The 17,619-nt window shown below is 46.9% G+C and overlaps 1 protein-coding gene across 4 annotated transcripts; it reads right to left on the bottom strand.

Annotated features, from left to right (window-relative positions):
• Positions 1 to 4,380: 4,380 nt before the first annotated feature.
• On the bottom strand, positions 4,381 to 17,287 carry Prl-1 (protein-tyrosine phosphatase 4A family member PRL-1). Of its 4 annotated transcripts, none has more exons than XM_077684187.1 (7): positions 17,132 to 17,268; positions 13,979 to 13,999; positions 11,802 to 12,099; positions 11,052 to 11,144; positions 9,684 to 9,814; positions 7,985 to 8,059; positions 4,381 to 6,131 (listed from the first exon to the last, which is right to left on the bottom strand). In XM_077684187.1, exons 3-7 carry the CDS (start codon positions 11,934 to 11,936, stop codon positions 6,023 to 6,025), a joined length of 543 nt encoding a protein of 180 aa, XP_077540313.1. In that variant the 5' UTR covers positions 11,937 to 12,099; positions 13,979 to 13,999; positions 17,132 to 17,268; the 3' UTR covers positions 4,381 to 6,022. The 4 variants fall into 4 exon arrangements, with proteins under 4 accessions (XP_077540313.1, XP_077540314.1, XP_077540316.1 ...); XM_077684188.1 differs by lacking the exon at positions 17,132 to 17,268 and adding an exon at positions 16,688 to 16,890; XM_077684190.1 differs by lacking the exon at positions 17,132 to 17,268 and adding an exon at positions 16,719 to 16,890.
• Between the last annotated feature and the right edge of the window lie 332 nt (positions 17,288 to 17,619).

Below are 17,619 nucleotides of genomic sequence, written 5' to 3'. Positions count from 1 at the left end.
GCAGTGAGATGGAAACCATTGCAGAACAACGGCATGGTGGCTATTAATTGCCTGCGTGTGCAGGTCATTAATTTCTTGAGCAAGCTGCTCTTCTGGAAGCACCATCAGGTGCTGAAGGGCTGCTCAAGAGTCGGTCAAGATTGCCCATGCCTCAATTGGAGCAGTTAAAATGTGTTGCAATGCAGCCCGCAGAGCAGTAAGTTCAGTGACCATCGACAAAGTTTTGTGACCTAGTTTTGCGGTAACTTTTTTGCGGGTTGACGGGATCCATATTCCTACGGCACATGATGTATCCATCACCGATCCATGCGTGAAAATGTGAGTGTAATTTTGGTAGGTAGTAGCAATGTGCTACAATGGACACACAGGCACAATAGGCACGGTGGTTTGTCCGGTTTGTCAAAACAGTCGCCAGACGCTACAGCCGACTGCAAAGAGCACTGGCCACCTGTACTCTGGCAAAAAAAGGGGGGGGGGGGGAAGGGGGGCAGTTTTTCTTTGTTTTGTATTTAGCGCATATTGTTGAACCGGTTAAATTGATGCAGCAATAATCTAGTTCATACCTAAGCCCCTAAAATGACTGTTTAGCATTTGCTGAGGGGCTGTGGGCAAAATGAATTATTTGTGTTTGGCTATTGCTTTCCACTCAAATACAAGACCTAAAATTTTCAATGTGAAAAACAATTACTGATGGCACTTAAAGGAGCCATGAAGACAAAACACAAGTTGGGTTTATTAGAAACACTGCTTAGTCCCGATAACATCGATACCAATATCATCGCAATCTTCGAACAAATAACGGAGATATTAAATAAAACATGTGAAGCAGTCGCGACCCCCTAGCCAATTTCCCTCAACTTTCCTACGACGTCACGGAACCCTGTTTGTGCGATTGGCGGCCGCCTAACTGACCTGTCGCAATGACATGACTAGACGTCTGTAAGAGGGCCTCTAGTTCCGTTTGACCGCATCACTTGAATGCTAACGTGCAGTTAACGCACTGAAAATTGTTTTATTGTTGGCCCGTATGACGTCATTCTCGCTCATAACACATCACTGTGGCGCAAAACTTGAAAGTTTTTAAATACTTGCTTTTTTTTTTCGCTAAAAAACATCTTCTGTGGCTGTAATGGAGCTGAGTGAGATACTGAATCCTAGTTCTTTCAAATTAAACGAAGTTGTATTTTCTCTTCATGGCTCCTTTAAATAAGTTTGCTTACATGGTTTGCATGCGAAAGCATGACGGGAATGGTAATCGGAGACTTGGCCGTGAGCCTGGGACGGCAGCTGTCATCTTCCCCAGCCAATCCCCCTTAACGGCCGTATAGGAATTGTGTGAGTATGCCGACGTTGCAGCCAAATGGGAATATGTAAACTGGCCGTGTGACTGCAGCAGTAATCATAATTTGCCAAATCCTGTTTGGTCTGCATGGGACCATTGCGAAAACCATTCAGAACTCAGGACTGAGAAGCTATGAATAAATTATGGCAGCTTTCTGAAAGCAGAACGACATATACATGATGCCGCAATAAGGTATCACAGGGAAGCCATAAAGCCACAATGCTTACCGCAATCAAGCGAGCCACACTCACTCACATAATTTGGGCTTGTGATGCTCAGCCACTAACTATACGAGCACGCTTACGAATTACCAGTGTGGAGCAGTGGTAGACCCGTTTGCTTAGCTCCGACCCCGAAATACAGGTCAAGGTCGTCCAATTGGCCGAGGATGCCGCTCGTGCCTAAGGGCTGCAGGCCGCCATCTGAGGGGGAGGAATTAGGTAGGCTCCCATTTCCCCTTTCTCCTTTCACCCAGTTTTGGGCAAAATGAAGTTATTATCATTATCATCAACCACATAAGCAGACTTAAGCGTTCATCGGAAGCAGTGTTCCGTGTGGTTTAGGAAATGCATACGTCGGCATACTCAGATGATTCCCATACAGCCGTTAAGGGGGATTGATTATGTCAACTTGTAAGCGTGGAGGCTTGAACGAGTTGGTATGCCATAACTGGAAAACAAACAGACGAATACACAACAGGAAGGAAGACACAAACACAGCTCCTTATTCGTGTCTTTCTTCCTCCATCCGACACCGCTCACTCTGCGTTCAACTATTGTCCCTGCCACTGACAGCAACGCTCATCGTCCTTGGCCAATCAATCCCCTAGAGTGGGTATGGGGCCAGTCTGAAGGTCACTCAGAGCCCCATACTGAGATGCAACGAATCTGTACTTATGGTAGTTTCATAGAGCCAGCATGGCACACAAGTGATGTAGCAGTTGATATCGCTTGGGGAAGCCACAATACAATGCTTCCAAAGTTGTGTTCCATGAGGTATAGACTGACACACTAGACTGAATGAGCCAAAGAAAGCTTAGGAGAGGCCCACACAACCCGTCTAGTGAAGCCGGAAATACCATTTTAGGCGGTTGCCTTTTTTTCCGGTATTTTAGGTACACCGGTCACTTCACTTCCACCTTTACTCGTTTCCCTGTTGCCTGCTCCATCTGCACCTGCCAACCATTGGCCATCACATAAGCCGTGCTATCAGTGCCCAATTCTAGCCACTGTAGCCATGCCGTGACGTAGGGGCCTCCGTGGTCTGGCCTTTCGTTGCTGCTGTTGCACCTTTGCCAGTGGCCTCCCAAGGCTTCATTGTAAACGGCTACTTAACTTACCTCTTGCAGCCACCTTGTATATACGCTGCTTGAACAGTTTCATTTGTTTGAAAATTTGTAACTACCTAGACAGTCTCCCTCTTAAACAGCCTATCCACAGTTGAAGAGGGGGGCAGTCTGGCTACAATTCTACTAGGTCCATGAAGGAGGTAATAGAAAACGAAATACAAAACAGGCAAAGTGACGTCCCCCTATCCTTCCGAAGGTACACTTGCAACTTTGAAGTTTGACCCACAGGTGAACTAAATGGCAGAAGAATGCAATGCGGGCAATTGTTAGGCAATGTTACCTGCTTGAAAGCTGCATGTTTTGCTGCTCCACACAAATTTCTGCGCAATTAATACCGAAGAAACTACATCCTTTCACCACTTGCTGCTCCGTTCCGTCCGCTATTATATACAGTTTAGCCCAGAATTTAAAACTGCCTTTGGAGCGTTTGAAGTTTGCACCTACATTCTCCAGAAAGTTCAAGTGAGCACCCTAGGTGGCACCACGCCTTTGGCTCCATCAAGTGCCGTTCATCACAAAAACTCCACATATATACAGGTATCATCGGAGACTTATAATCAGTACAGCATATAAAAAAAAAAAAAAAAAAAAAAAACTGGGGCAGCTTCACACTAGTGGCGGGAAGACCAAGCAATCCGTGTAGCTGGCAGCCAAACCTAGCTTATTATTGGTACAGCTGGGTTTATACGTGGTCCACAATCGCTGCGTGGTTATGCCAGGTCATATTTTCTGCAAGGTGTTGTTGTTAGCCCTCCAAAGGGTGATGAACACTCAGTCGTTAAAGTTTGTACAATGCATGCTTGCCCACCAGCTCTTCAGCGAAGCTCCAAGAGTAGCGGATGGCACCATGGGACGAGCGTTTGCTCAAACTTTTTGAACTATTTCGCTGGTGACGTTGTGTGGTTTGGCATGTGGGACACTAATTTAGAGGTTGATTATCAACGTCATTGCTTCTCGGCTTCTTTCATTTCGGAATTATTCTTTGTACCGTCAAGACTGCACCATTCGTCGCATTGAGCGATAGAGCGAGTTACCCCAAGATGAGTTTCCAAAGTTGCACTTGCAAGTTGTATTGCGCCCCTGACAGGGAGCAGCACAACCCCCCCCCCCCTTCCCAAGTACAGCGAGGCAAAGCTACAGCAGTGCCAGCGTTCGCGATGTCAGCTTGGCAAGGCTTTTCTGCACACATTCACAGGCCCAACCACCAGCCTAAACAGCCTCTGTTAACAAGCTCGCATGAAATCCCCCAATATGCAAAGACTAATGTGGCCGGCCTGGCTACTTCAGTTGCCTCTATCAGTTCAAAATCTCTCAGCAATACGATTTAGGCAAAATGAGCTTGTTGGCACCCAAGATATCAGAAAGCAGCAATGGGAGAAGATGGGCAGTTTGTTTTTCCCTAATCGTGACGCTTAAGAACTCTGACATTCAACCTACTGCGGATTCACTCCGCTTTAAGGCTCTTTAGCCTCGTGGCAACTTTGAATGCTCTAAGATAACTTTGAACTGTTTCGAACTATGAATAAAATTGATGCTGCTGCAGTCCACCTACAGCCGATGCACTTTTCCCCATTGGAAGGCAAACTTCCAACTATTACTGCTCAATACAAAGACGCCTTCGCATCTGCATTGTCTTGCTCAGCATGCAGGAGACCACAGTGCAGACAAAAAGAAATCCACAACGGGGCAGTTTTATCAGAAAAGACTTTTTATCGTCGCTCTTGAAACACCATGAGTTGTTAGTTTCCGTTTTGTTTTGTCTTTCCACAAGGGCACAATCCAGATGGATATGTAAACAACATATTTTACAAGTATCGCTGCTACATCAACACATCCACAGTCCCCATGGCAGACGACCTTCCGACGAAAAGCACGACTAGCCAGCACACCTGAGTAGTCACGTCGGGAGAGCGGGAAAATTAAAACAGGAAGGGCCTCCGTTGAGCTAACTAAAGACTGCGAAGAATGGAGAAAACAATGAGGGGTGGGTGGCATTCGTGTTGTCAGGGCAGGGTGCTTTCGAGCAAGTCTTTCCCCTCACAATAAATAATTCATGGGGCACAGCGCTAAAAAAGCATCAAACATCACACAGGGGTGCCTTTCCTCAACGCTAATCGCCACAAAACGCCCAAATTTAGAAAAGTGCCGAGTTCATCGGGACTCTCGCAATACTGCTATACAGTTTGGTTTGGTTACGCAAACAAAGATATAAAAAAAGGAGCTAAATCGACAAAACAAAAACATGCCGGCTGGCCTTACATGACCTTTGTTCCATTCGACGACAAGACAATTCTATCATGCGCTAATGCGGTACGAAAATAAACAGCATAAGCCTCACAAACAGCTTTCTTTGCCTATACATAGACAGCCAGTGCATACTAAAGAACTTGCCTAAAAAAGATGGAAGGGGTAGACTAAGACTAGGAAGAGTATTAAAAAAAAAACCGAAAAGCGGAGGCCTTAAGGAGAGGCCTTGAGGACCCCTCTTCTAAGCGCAAAATTAAAAAAAAATGACAGGAGAAGCAGTGGGGTGGGGGGTAGCAACAAACACAATAAAGGCTGCAGCTAAATCCACGCACGGTGACAAAAACTCTCCGGTAAAAAACGCAGGGCATACACACACACACATGCACACGCACTAGCTCCAAACTTGACACATTCTAGGGCTTCACGCTTTTTCCATGTTTTTTGTCTTTTTTTTTACCTATAGCGTAGCGTGGGGAAGGGGAGGGAAACAATGCAACAAAGGGACCACTGCTACATTCTCAAAAAAAAAAAAAAAAAAAAAAGAAAAAGAGAGAGAGAAAGGAGAACAGTCCGAACGTGTGCACGCCCAACCTTCATCTTTGCACGTAGACTTGTTTTACGCGACCGACTTCAGACTAACAAAAAAAAAAAAGTAACACGAAACAAAAACTAGCCACCATCGCGGCAGCGGGGAGGTTAAAAGAAGACAAAAATTCATCCTTGGAGAAAAGGGGAGCAAACATTGCACCGGTGCTTTCTGTTACGGTTTGGGTGACAAGACGCAGCCTGCTCGGTGGTGTATACCGCTCAGCTCGTTTCCCCCTATTGAGATGTGCTATGAAACATTCTAGCTGAGCAAGGTACTGTACACAACAGGGGGAAAAAAAAGAGGGGTGTGTGTGTATCAATGGTGCCACTCAAAACGCTGCCTCTCGGTTCGAAAAGAAAACGTAAAACGACTTTGGACGCTGGAGTCCAAGGAGGAGGAGGAGGAGGACGTTCCCTGCGTTGCGGTGCCGCAACGTCGAGAGAAACACAAGCGGCCCGAAGAAGCGTTGTTGCCGTCGCGGAGGGTGGTTTCTTCTTCACTGCACGGTGCACTGTCGGTGCCCATTGCGCAGCCTCAGCCGCGACTTGGGACGGTACTTCTCCAGGTAAGAAAGCTGCTTGGCGTTGATCGCCCCGCGTCGCTTCCTGCAAGCAATGGGGGCAAGGGGACACGTTCGCACTGAAGATACGGCCAAAGCGTTTTCTACGTGGCCGTCACAACAGACTAACTAATCACTTCAACAGCAGGCAGCTTCAAGTCAATCACATCAGAGTACTGACACGAAATTTCGAAGCTGGGATAACTATGTGAAACGCTTCCTTTGTGTATGGAGATATCTCGCAGCAAGTGTCAACAATAACCGTTCAGTGCAACATATTTCAAATCCCTTTTAGCCTTTGCACGCACGAGAAAGCTCAGAACGGATACCCTTCGCAATCAGCGTCGGCGTGATGCCCTCTGCTTCTCCTGGCCCCAAACTGCAGACGTGGACAGCACACTGGCTATGGTTAGCGCGCGCACTATTTTGATGTGTGTCCACGTCACGGTTTTGAGGTGCACACCACCTCAGTGGACATGCAGCATACAAGCACGGGGCCGCCTCAGTGTTGGTGCAATCGAAACAGAAATTGACACGAATAAACAAGGCTGTAAATATTTACGCTGCTATCGACCGTCTAATGTGCCATTCTACGATTAGTGGGCTGGTTGGCACCGGGGAAAAAAAAAAAACATTGTGCATCACTCCACCCAAGCAACCATATCGTGACGCCAATGTGCGCAACATTTGATAAAGACTGCGCTATGCGTAAGACCACCTGCTTGTCTCGTCACGTTTGACTTTAAATACAGTGGCAACAAGATAGAGTTCCCCAGTTTTTCTTTTTCATCTGCTTTTGTCTTAAAGTACTTGCAGTATCTGACTTTGCACCATGCCGAGGAAAAGCCGGTTACGGTGATACGGCACAACGGTAACTTCCATTGCCATACCTCTCAAAAGCAGTACTAGAGTACAACACCCATGCAGGACCAAGATGTCAAGCAGCTCTTGCGGGGCGCATATCCGAAACTTCCCTCCCCATTTGCAAGCCCATCCCCTCAACTGGTTCTTGGCGCCCACTAGGTGTTTTCATTGCCTTAGCTCACTTCGCTACCTGCGAGATTCCACCTGCAGCTTCGCCTCCACACACCTCGTGTTCCAACTGAACACCTTGTCCCTCAAATTGCTCCAACTTCAAGCACTTGTGTTCACTTTCCAATCTATGCTTGGGTTATTGGCCTATCATCGTCCTTCCTTTGTGTATCAGAAGTTATCTAAACATGTAAACAAGCAACCAACTAGGATGGCAGACATGTCCCTCATTCGCCTGCATTGCCAGCTGCTTGCTGCTGTAGTAGCCGTAAACACGACCAAGCAGAACTGTGGCAGCCAGTCGAAACTAAGCCCAGTTAAAGCTACCTATTTAACATGGCCATTAAAATAACGAAGCTGTTGTATTTGCACTGAGAAAAAGATAGAAATCAAGTTACCGCATCATCCTCACAAAATGAGCTCTCTCTCAAGATGAAAGCACAATGAATGCACCCGTATTATGTAAATGCCGCCGAAGGCAGAGTTTTATGGAAAACGACAATGATGTTAACTTGTGTTAACTTATAGAAAGCAGCTGCCTTCTTACGAACCTCTGACAGCTCTGACGAACCTCTGACAACTCCTTGCAACTTGCAAACAGGTCAATGTTACCTCTATGGATATAATGTAAAAGATGTTTATCACCTTACCAAACATATTGTGTGTGGCTGACATACCACACAGTACAAAGTAATTAATTTTCTGGCTGTGAAAGGTCCTCGCAAGAGCCCATGCAGCACCTAATTTAGGTGCCATATTAAGTGTTCGTGCATGCTAAAAAACTAACAACAACAAAAAGAAGCTTTTGGCTTCTTTACGGTGCAACAGACAAGACACATAGCTGAGAAAAGGCGGGTAGCCACTTACTGCCTTATAAGCTCCACAGCATCTTCATATGTCATGCCTAATTCAATAAGTGCTAAAGCAACCAAAACAGGTGCCCTGGAAAGAAAAACGAACGCAAACATTAGGGGACTGAGCACACAAAACAGATGCAGGTAAATATGGACAGCTGGTTAGAAACCTTCGCAGTTTACAACTATGCCAAATTTACCCGATTCAATAAAAGATTTTCGATCCCCGCGATCAACACACGAGGAGTCGCTCATTCTAACAGCATTTTTTTCGTCTGCACTAAAATAGCGTTGGTTCCCATCAAACTTGTCAGACTGATTTATGGCTACATTCCCAAGCTTCTTCCAAATAACTTACGACTTCTGTCCCGTCCGAAACATCATTGTTAAGGAACAAAGTCTGATCATTCGGGCTGGTGTTGGCAAATTTTGCGGACACTCGCTTCAAAAATTTCACCCATATCCTCCGAGTCAGCGCTGCGTACAACATTTTAAGCTGCATTTATGGTAAAGCTTTACTCGCCAGTTAATACACTCTATGCTAATGCTAATACACTATGCCCCAATGCTAATACACTCTAGTTCGACAAACTTTTTCAACAGCAGAGCTGTTTGAGCCTTTAGTGCTGCCGTCAAGCATTACCAGAAAACTCGGCCCGAGCGCCGGCCAGCTCGGCCTTCGAGAACACTGTGCCCAATGTTCGTGGAGTGATTTCTCTCGCGTGCTCCTCGCCAGTTCACGTGCGTTTGCGCCTGAAGTGAAGACCAGCACAGATGGCGAGTTGGTGATGCCAGTTGCCACGGGTTTTAGCGAGTGCTGACGCGGTCCACTTTGGGAGATATGTGAAAAACTTCGAACTATCCGGGCCTGCCAGTCATGGAGAACTTTCAGCAGCAAGTTTGGAAAGCCATGTGAGGTGCAGCAGAAGGGATCTCCATCAAGGAAGAGGGGTCACCAGCTCTGCTGTTTCTCCAGCGCTGCACCACTAGTGCAAGCTGGGCCAATTTTTTTTTACACGAATCCTACATTAAACTAGGTAGCTCCTTTACCCCAAAACCTTAGATTCCTTTGGCCTAAACCCCCCTCAATCCTCCCTATAAGAGGCAATATGCCCTACAAACATGAGGTCATATTACATAAGCGAGGCTCCTTCCAGAAAACATCCTTTCCGTACTGTCCTCTGTCCATCTTGTGCAGCGATCACTCCCACCGTTAGCACATACAGCAGCTGCTGTGCCTTGCATTCCCAACACTTTGCCAAGCAATGCCTTCTTACAAAGCATTCTTTTGCCCTGTGACCTTGCTTAGAGCACCGTGGTGCACAGCATGCCCAAAGCCCTTGGGTGTCTAACAATGCTCTTGCTCGTGTGACCTTCTTTCGCTCTGCAACCTTGAGTGACGGGCTTCACACTCCGGCAGACGCAATTTCACAAGGTGGGTCAACTGGCGCTCTCACGCTAAACGTTTGACAGCAAAGGAATGGCTTAGTGTGCTAAACAACTTCAACCTTAGATTACACAGGCACAATATGACCGCACATTCATGAGGATGGTAAAATACAACAAACATGCATATGTGAGAATATGGGGGTTAGAAAATAATGAATAATGAAGTACCCCCACCCCCCTCCCCGTCCCACTCCCATGAGGTTACGAACAACCCAAAATGCACGAGAGAGGGTGAAAGAAGGAGAGAGAGGGGCCTTGCCCACCTCCCCAGGCCGGCGACGCAGTGCACAGCTATGCAGCAGTCGGGGTCCTCCTTGAAGCGAGTCCTGAGCAATTGAAACCACTCGTCCACTATGCGTGCCGGCGGTGGGGAACCGTCGTCAAACTGCCAGTCCTGATGACCAAGGGGGGAGGGGAGAAGAGCAACGGGGAAAAGGCGGCATAAATACAAGAGGTCATTCCAATGAATCCTGGCAGTAGTAGCATCTCAACCAGACTAACTGCCAGCTTGCAATGCACCTAAGCCACACGTATTGTGAAAAGAAAAACCACAGTGTTCATTTTCGTACCGTTTTCATTCATACATTATAAATATAAATTCACAATGCGCCAAAAAACGCCCCAACACTACCTTTATTGGCTCAGCATAAAGAAGCTGCTGCCTGATCAATTGGCAACACTGAAAAGCAAACCTTCCTTGTCTGCAGAGTAGCTCTACACAACTGAAGTACGGCACGCTTATGCTGGCACGGCAAAGCTCGGTGAAATCAACGTAAAACCGACTTCCAGTACCCTCCAACAGTTGCTATCCACCGCACCACATGTAAATGGCCTTGTTTTTATAAACAGCTGAGCTTTTCCTAATAAAACTAACATTTTTAAATTACTTGCCAATTCGGTGGAACGCTCCATTTCCTTGGGTAAACAGGAATCACAGAAATGTTAAATCAACACGCGAAAGTATAGGTGCTCTTGTTGGCTCTTCACTGAAATTATCGCAGACCTTCTCAGACTCGCATGATGCAAGGCGAGTTGGCGCCGGAGACGACAGACTGGTCCTCAACACCGCATCGTCTGATTAAGTCTACGTACAAATGCTGTAACAGACAGGCAGAGGGAATTCCCACCGAGATGTTTCAGCATAAGGGCACCTTTTTTGCCCCACTGCACCGTCAATTAACCAGATCATGCATGCACGTTACAGAGGCACCCCTTCTTTCCGTTCTGGCAGAGCTGGCTGCCCTCAGTGATGGCTTGTCTGCTCTCGTTCCTGACCTTAGCGTTGCCAAAATTAATGCAAATCATCTATTCATGTGTTGATGCGGTCACTTATTTGTCCTTTCCGCACTTGACCTGAAAGTTTGCCAGCCTCGAATTTTTCTTGACATCTCTGTAGTTTCGGTTGGCGGTGCGGCCACTTTTCTGTAGTTTTCCGCACCTGACCCGAAAGTTTGCCCATCCCGTATGTTTCACTTGATATCATTGTACTTTGGGTGAGCGTTTTTTCGGAACTTTACGGCATGCATGAACTTTCATGTATGCAACTTCTTCACTCTTTTGAAGCACTGTGGCAAAATGGTGATTAAGAAAAAAAACGTCAGGATAATAGGGATATAAACACAGCTCCTTACCCACACATTAATGCCCTCCTTCTCAAGGACATCCTTCTGGTAGGTGGCCTCGCAAACCCTGACGACATCCTTCACATTCCGCTTCTTGAATTCCTGGGAGAACAGAGGGCACCAATGCAACTCAGGCAAAAACCCTTTGGCAAACACACGGCTCACGCAAAGATAAAAGACGCTCTTGCTAAATGCTGAACAAAATGCTCAACCGTCTAAAATACTTGCAGGCTTCCGCGATAATCATCTCTTCAACAAAGATGCAACAACACTAGCACAAGGCCCAACCTAACGTCATGTTACACATTTTTAGCGGCAAGCATAAAAGCAGCTGAACAGCTTCCAAGGCATCTGTCCCCCATTTCAAGTATGTCAAGTTCAACAACTGAAACAATTCAGCACGTTACAAACCCAAAGCAAGCTTTCGCTCATGCATTGCAGGATAATTGTTCATTTTATGCTGAGAAAGTTACCGAACGAAGTCTTAGAAATGTGTGCCTTAACACTGATCTGAAAATACCAAGGAATGAAATAAAAATTCCAAATTTAAGGGTTTAACGCACCGAAGCTACACCTGGGCTACGAGGGGCACCATAGTGACAACGAAGTTTACGCGCGTTTTGGCAAGTGCACCTGCCTTCAAGGACTTGGAAGGAAAGTCCACTAGCCGAAACATCAGTAAATTTGCTGCACGACACCTTAGCCACCGCACCGGGTCAAAGGAGGAGGGAGGAATAACGGCAGAGAAGGAAGGCTGACCTCGAGGAACGTGGGCACCGTGGCGTCGGTGGGCCGGTCGGTGATGAGGAAGCGCATGTTCTTGAAGCCGATCTCGGAGGGCCCCGGCCGCATGGCTCCTGCTGCTGCCTTCTGCCTCATGGCCGGCACGGACATCGCACAGCACACACACACACTGCCCCTAGCGGTCAGCCCTTACCCCATAGGGCGGCACCCCACAGCAGGCCCCTTATTTGTGCTGCGCCAGGCAGTACTCGCCGCTCGAGCCAAGCGCTGCCTCCATCCAAGCACGGCCGCTGCAGCCCTGTACGCCTGTCGCCTGCACGGGGCACCAGCAAGGGGGAAGGGGGAGGCGCCACTTTAATTGAGCACGCCTCCACACTGTCGTCGGAGTACACTGGAGCGATGGCCCCACAAACGGGAAAAGCAAGTTCGTGCAATGGCTTCAATAAGAAGGGAAGTTGAAACGCACTACACTTTTGGTGCTCCTTTTGGAACGCAGCTCGGGTCTGCAACTATATACGAGTTTCCTCAGTCTGCTTTCATTTAGGCAAGTTCCTCAGAAGAGAGCTTGCAGTACGGACTTACAAGCACCATGCTTAGAACGGTCAGATTAGAAAAGCATGTCAAATTGTCCTCCTCGCCACCAAATCTAACTTGGAGTACACACATTTACTCCTCAAATCACGTTTGGAAAACCCCGCCATGTTGCACTTAAACTCTGAAGGAAACTTGGGCAAGAGCCAAACACAAAGAACTAAATCACCAACGTCCAACCACATCCTTCATGAAGCTCACATGTGCCGCTCAAACGTTTCCAATGTTAAGAAACAACACAACAGCACAAGAACTGTGTTGACAATTCAAACACACAAAAGTAAACTTAAGCAGCACACGTGTCAACACTTACACAATTAACCGACCAAATCTCAAGGGGTACACAAGTCAGCACCACTTCAGTGCAATCGACGTCATCCGCATTTCACAGAGTCCTCAAGAAACTGCAGCACACTCACAGCACACCAATTAGCATCAACCAAATCGCACAGAGTTTTCCGCGAATACTCAAGCCAAACATTTTATTGTGCTTCGGCTCTGCTATCTAAACCCAGAGAAGATAAGGGCTTCAAAAGCAACACATGCTTGGGTTGGATCTGGAGAGGAGGGAACGACAATCACTGAATGGAGGTCCGGTGGCCCTTATCAGAGGAGAGGGCAACAGTTTTTCTCAGACTCATTCCACACATTATTTACCCATTCCAAAAACAAGCAGCACATTCCTTTACGCCAATGCTCTGCCACAGGGGTCACTTCCCGCATTATCACACGGAAACAAAGCCTTGCCAGAGAATCTGCAACTGTTTAGACAAAAACTGCTCAAATCAGACTGCTTCCCTCGTTTCACAGCAAATGGGTAGCAGAACAGATCATGAAGAAATTCGCTATGAACAAGACCCATGTCACAATGACGCAGAGAGAAGGGGCATGGCTTTTTTTCTGCAATGCTGCTTGCCACGTATTATTTCCTTTCTAAGCGCAAGACACATGCACGACTACAGCATGCGATTGGCATGCGACTGATCGTTACAACTGTCGCCACAACTAGGTCGTATGTGTGAATTTGAGACACGCGGTCCGATGCACGTGTGCGATGCATCGGCGGTGCCCAGTTTTTGCTCCGTGGTTGCCTCCCTGTTTAGGCGCACTCAGTCCGATTTAGATCTGTGCAAGAGAAATCCGAGCAGGAAAAGAAAACATTTCTCAACTTGAAGTGAACATTTAGCACCCATGATTCCACAGGTCCATGCTGTAGGAACCGCTGGCAACGTGTCTACCAGGCGGAGCGTTCGGGTCGGCAGCGGCGGAGAGCTGCTCCACACAAAATCCTCAGAATTGCCACTGGCACCTCCTCGGGGCTTTGAAAGAAACTTTCTCAGTGATGACACCATCGGGTTCTCATTGGCTGTGGCCGCACGATGATCGCAACGATGGCACAACTGCATCTGGCTTGCCAGTCGCACATCGCGAGCTTCCTCCGACCAGCGAACGACGCCAAAACCGGTCCTAACAATCAATCGTAACGATCAGTCCCATGCGAATTGCATGCACCAGTCGTCCATGCGTCTCGCGCTTTATAGAAGTTTAACGCATGCTCGAAAGACTTGGCGGCGAGTCCTTGTGTCCCATCTTAGGCTTACCTGGTGCTGGAAGCTCTTTGTCTAAGCCACGGATGAACAGCACATGCAAGAGACAACACAGAAGCGCGGCGACTGTCATTGCCGCCCATTGCCCGATGTATGGCATTTGCGCGCACGATTGTAACTTCTTCACTGTGGTAGCCACACATGACGCAGCTCGCAATGAATCAGCCTATTATTTATTGGCTGGTTTATGGTGGCAGTGACAGGTCTGCTATCAGATCACTGAAAAGCCAAATCAAGATACTGTACAGCTATGAATTACGCATAAAAAGAAAGGTGAAACGAAAAATAAAAAAATTATGCATGAAGTTCCCACATTATTACCCCTTTCAAATAGCAGGGATGGCATTCCTTGTTCCAGCTGATCTACCCACTAACCCACATTCTCATAAAGTGCATGGCATGTTAAAATACCAAGGAAAAAAATGCACAGGACACGTTCAACGTGCCTCACTAAAACATGCTTTGTCCAGTTAACTGCCATCCCGGCAAAAGCTGACGCTCACATGCAAGTGCCCAGGGAGAAATAAAACAGCCCAACAAGCCCCATTTTGATGGGTGCAATGCTCCCTAGTGCTGTGCCAGCAAAACTTTCACACCACAGAAACTGGTTTGAGGATAACTTTGCCCACTCTGCAACAGCACTGCACCGTGAAGGAGCCGTTCTCTGCAAATGCGTTGCCTCAAAAAAACTGACCATGTGATTCAGCCCCACACCTGTTCTAGAACACACACTCAACGATCCATCCACCTGCTCAAATTCAAACCACTACCTGGCGTAAACCGAGCGTACTGACAAGTCGTGCTCATTAAAAGGGAAACAACAGTTGACAGTGGTTCTGCATGCATTTGGGGGGAGGGCATCGCAGGAAAGACTTATGCATCAAAGTGCTCTTGGCCACCAGGGCTTGACACAGACAGCATTTGGTTGACCATGGCTGCCGGGGTGTTGAAAAAAATGTAAAGGTGACTCAAGCTGAGACCACACCTGATAGTACCCTAAGGTGGGGGAAAGAGGCATTGAGAAAGGGTCACGGATGACTGAGGCCGACGGACACAGTTGACAAAACAACAAAAAACGCCCCATGCTGTTTTTATTTATGACATTTCATGTTTACAAAACATGAAGTTAACAGGTGCCAAGCCTTTACGTACATAGAACTCTTAAGGCAGATGGCACAAAGGTTTTTCAGGCAACACTTATCGATAGAGAAGCGACGAGTGCTACAATAACTGGCCTTGGAAGGGGGATTGCGATATTTTATCAAGTCTCATTTCATTGCGATATTTTAGCGATGCTCAACCCTTTTTTAATGGGCAGAACGCCAGGGATACAACTTTTAGAAGAAAAAAAAAAAGGGGCTGCGGTGCTGAGATATCGGCAATAACACTTTTCTTTACGGAACAGGCTAACTTTGACAACTGGTTTTTTCACCCTCGCACCATATTTCATGAAAATTGTATAGTTAAAGCGCAACAAACTAATGATGCAACCAGCAATTGCCAGCTCAAATAATTTGACAGTACTAAAATGCCCTCCTACGGCACTGAGGCTGGCCAGTAAGTTATACCTGGCTACCCACCTACAGCCCTGTATTGATCACCTTTTTGTGTGTGCGTAATTGCAAAAGAAAACAGTATTCCAACAGCTCCAAGAAAAAAAAAAAGAAAAAAGGAGAAGTTAAAGCTGCAATACCATAGCCGCCCAATACGACAGCAAGGTGTCAAACAGCTGCGAAAGCTGGAAACGTGCGAGTAAAATAACTCAGCGCTGTCGCACGAGGCTCATACAGTTTCTTGACATTTTTTGCTTCACAACATGCCCTCAAGCAGGTGGTCAAAGGAATGGCCTCCACTAAGTCTTTGACCTGTGCTGGCTACTTAAGTTCATATAGCCAAGCTCAAGTACCCAAGTTCCTGCACAACTACATGCTGGGTCAATCTGGAGGCAGAGAACATCCTGACGGCTGTTGTGCAGATTGTTCAGTGCTGACAGATTAATAGAAAGTAAAAAGTGCGACTGACACATGGCTAGCACATTGACTGCTGCTGAAGTCAATGAATCCAAACAGTTAGTTTTCATTGCCTAATAAACCGTATGCTACAGCCATCAGACGGAAACAAATTTACCGCCTTGTACGATACAATAAGATTATTTCGCTCGTTGGATAAATGTTAACTGCAAAAATCCTTCCCCTAGTAGAGATAAAATATAAAACAACCCCCTTCGACGCAAAATATCTCTCACACCCTGATATTGAGTCACAAGGCTGAAGCCGAGGGCAAAAATTAAAGGCCCTTAGCGTCCGCGGGGGTTAATGACAGATAAAAGCGGATGCTCGTCGAAGATAAATTGTTTGCCCACGAATGCGGGTGTTGAAGCGCACGAGGCGGTTGAAAAACTTCGCTTTTCTGTCGCTCGTCCCTTCTCGCATTTCTTTCTTTGTTCGGCGCGCTACTTTCCAGAGACGGCTGAAAGCTGTCACCGATGGACTCATCGCCTACGCCAAGTAATTCGTCAAACACTCGTTCTTTAACACTTACATCGCAGGCAGCATTCTTCTTCGGTTAAAGCTAAAAAGAAGACGATAAATTCTCTTTAAAACACGCACGGCAACCGAGCGCTGGTGACATGCAGCAACATGTTCGGAGAGGCGTCACCATCAAAAGACGCCCTCGCAAAAGGTTTCCACGCAAATCACACACCACGAGCCAGCTTCGCTAAAGGCGCGAATACTTGCGGCAGAAGTCCAACTGGTGTTCAGCGAACATTGCGGCGACGAGCAGCCGAGTTGTCAAAAGGCAACAGGCGTTCACCAACTTCGACCCATGACATGCAATCGGAGATGTGCGCTACCGCTGGCCCGTGCGCACTGCGCAGCAAACTCGCAGCCTGTAAACAGGCCGTCACGCGGACACCTCTGCCAGCTTTCTCAAAGAAATGCGCATCAAGTCGTACAATCGTCAACCGTTTGTCGGCTGGTGCCAAAAATACATTATTTCAGTCGCTTCGCCCACTAGGCCTAGCTCTCAATGACGAAACGGTGACACCCGAGTCCTGGGCGGGGGCGAAGCTATCCAACGGCTCAGGTTCGTTGAGAATGTGCGATATAAACTGATTCAACTACTGATTCAACAAGTTGTACTTACTGCTGCGTCGCTTTTCATTGAAGCCAGAATGTGTCGGATATTTCCAGCACACGCTACACATCAAAATATCAAGATGAGGCACATGGTTGCCGCCTATGAATGCTCGTAGCAAGTTGGGGGCACAACGGCGAGATGGTTGAGCCAAATGAATGAAACAGTCGTAGAAACCCCGGTATTTCCATATTTGTTTTGTTATGTAGAAACATACAGGTTAATTTTTCCTTAAATCCACATTAAGTATCTCCTAAAGCTCAATATCCTCTCGTAGGAGCCAGTACCAAGCTAAAAACTATTAAAAACAAAATTTACAACAAAACCATCTGTAGCTGATTGAAATAACCAAGTGATGTACATTTTTATAGGCATAAAAAATGTTTTATTGATATCTCTGAAAAAATTTAGTAAGGTACTTATAATATAAGCCCAAACCGAAACCGAAACCAGGGTGAGTAAAGAGTAAAGTATCGAGGCACCCTCCGCTACCCTGG

This window comes from Haemaphysalis longicornis, unplaced genomic scaffold, assembly GCF_048455015.1.
Source record: "Haemaphysalis longicornis isolate Haplotype H1 unplaced genomic scaffold, Haemaphysalis longicornis Haplotype H1 scaffold_9, whole genome shotgun sequence".
Classification (NCBI taxonomy): domain Eukaryota; kingdom Metazoa; phylum Arthropoda; class Arachnida; order Ixodida; family Ixodidae; genus Haemaphysalis; species Haemaphysalis longicornis.
This window is presented reverse-complemented; position numbering and strand designations above follow the sequence as displayed.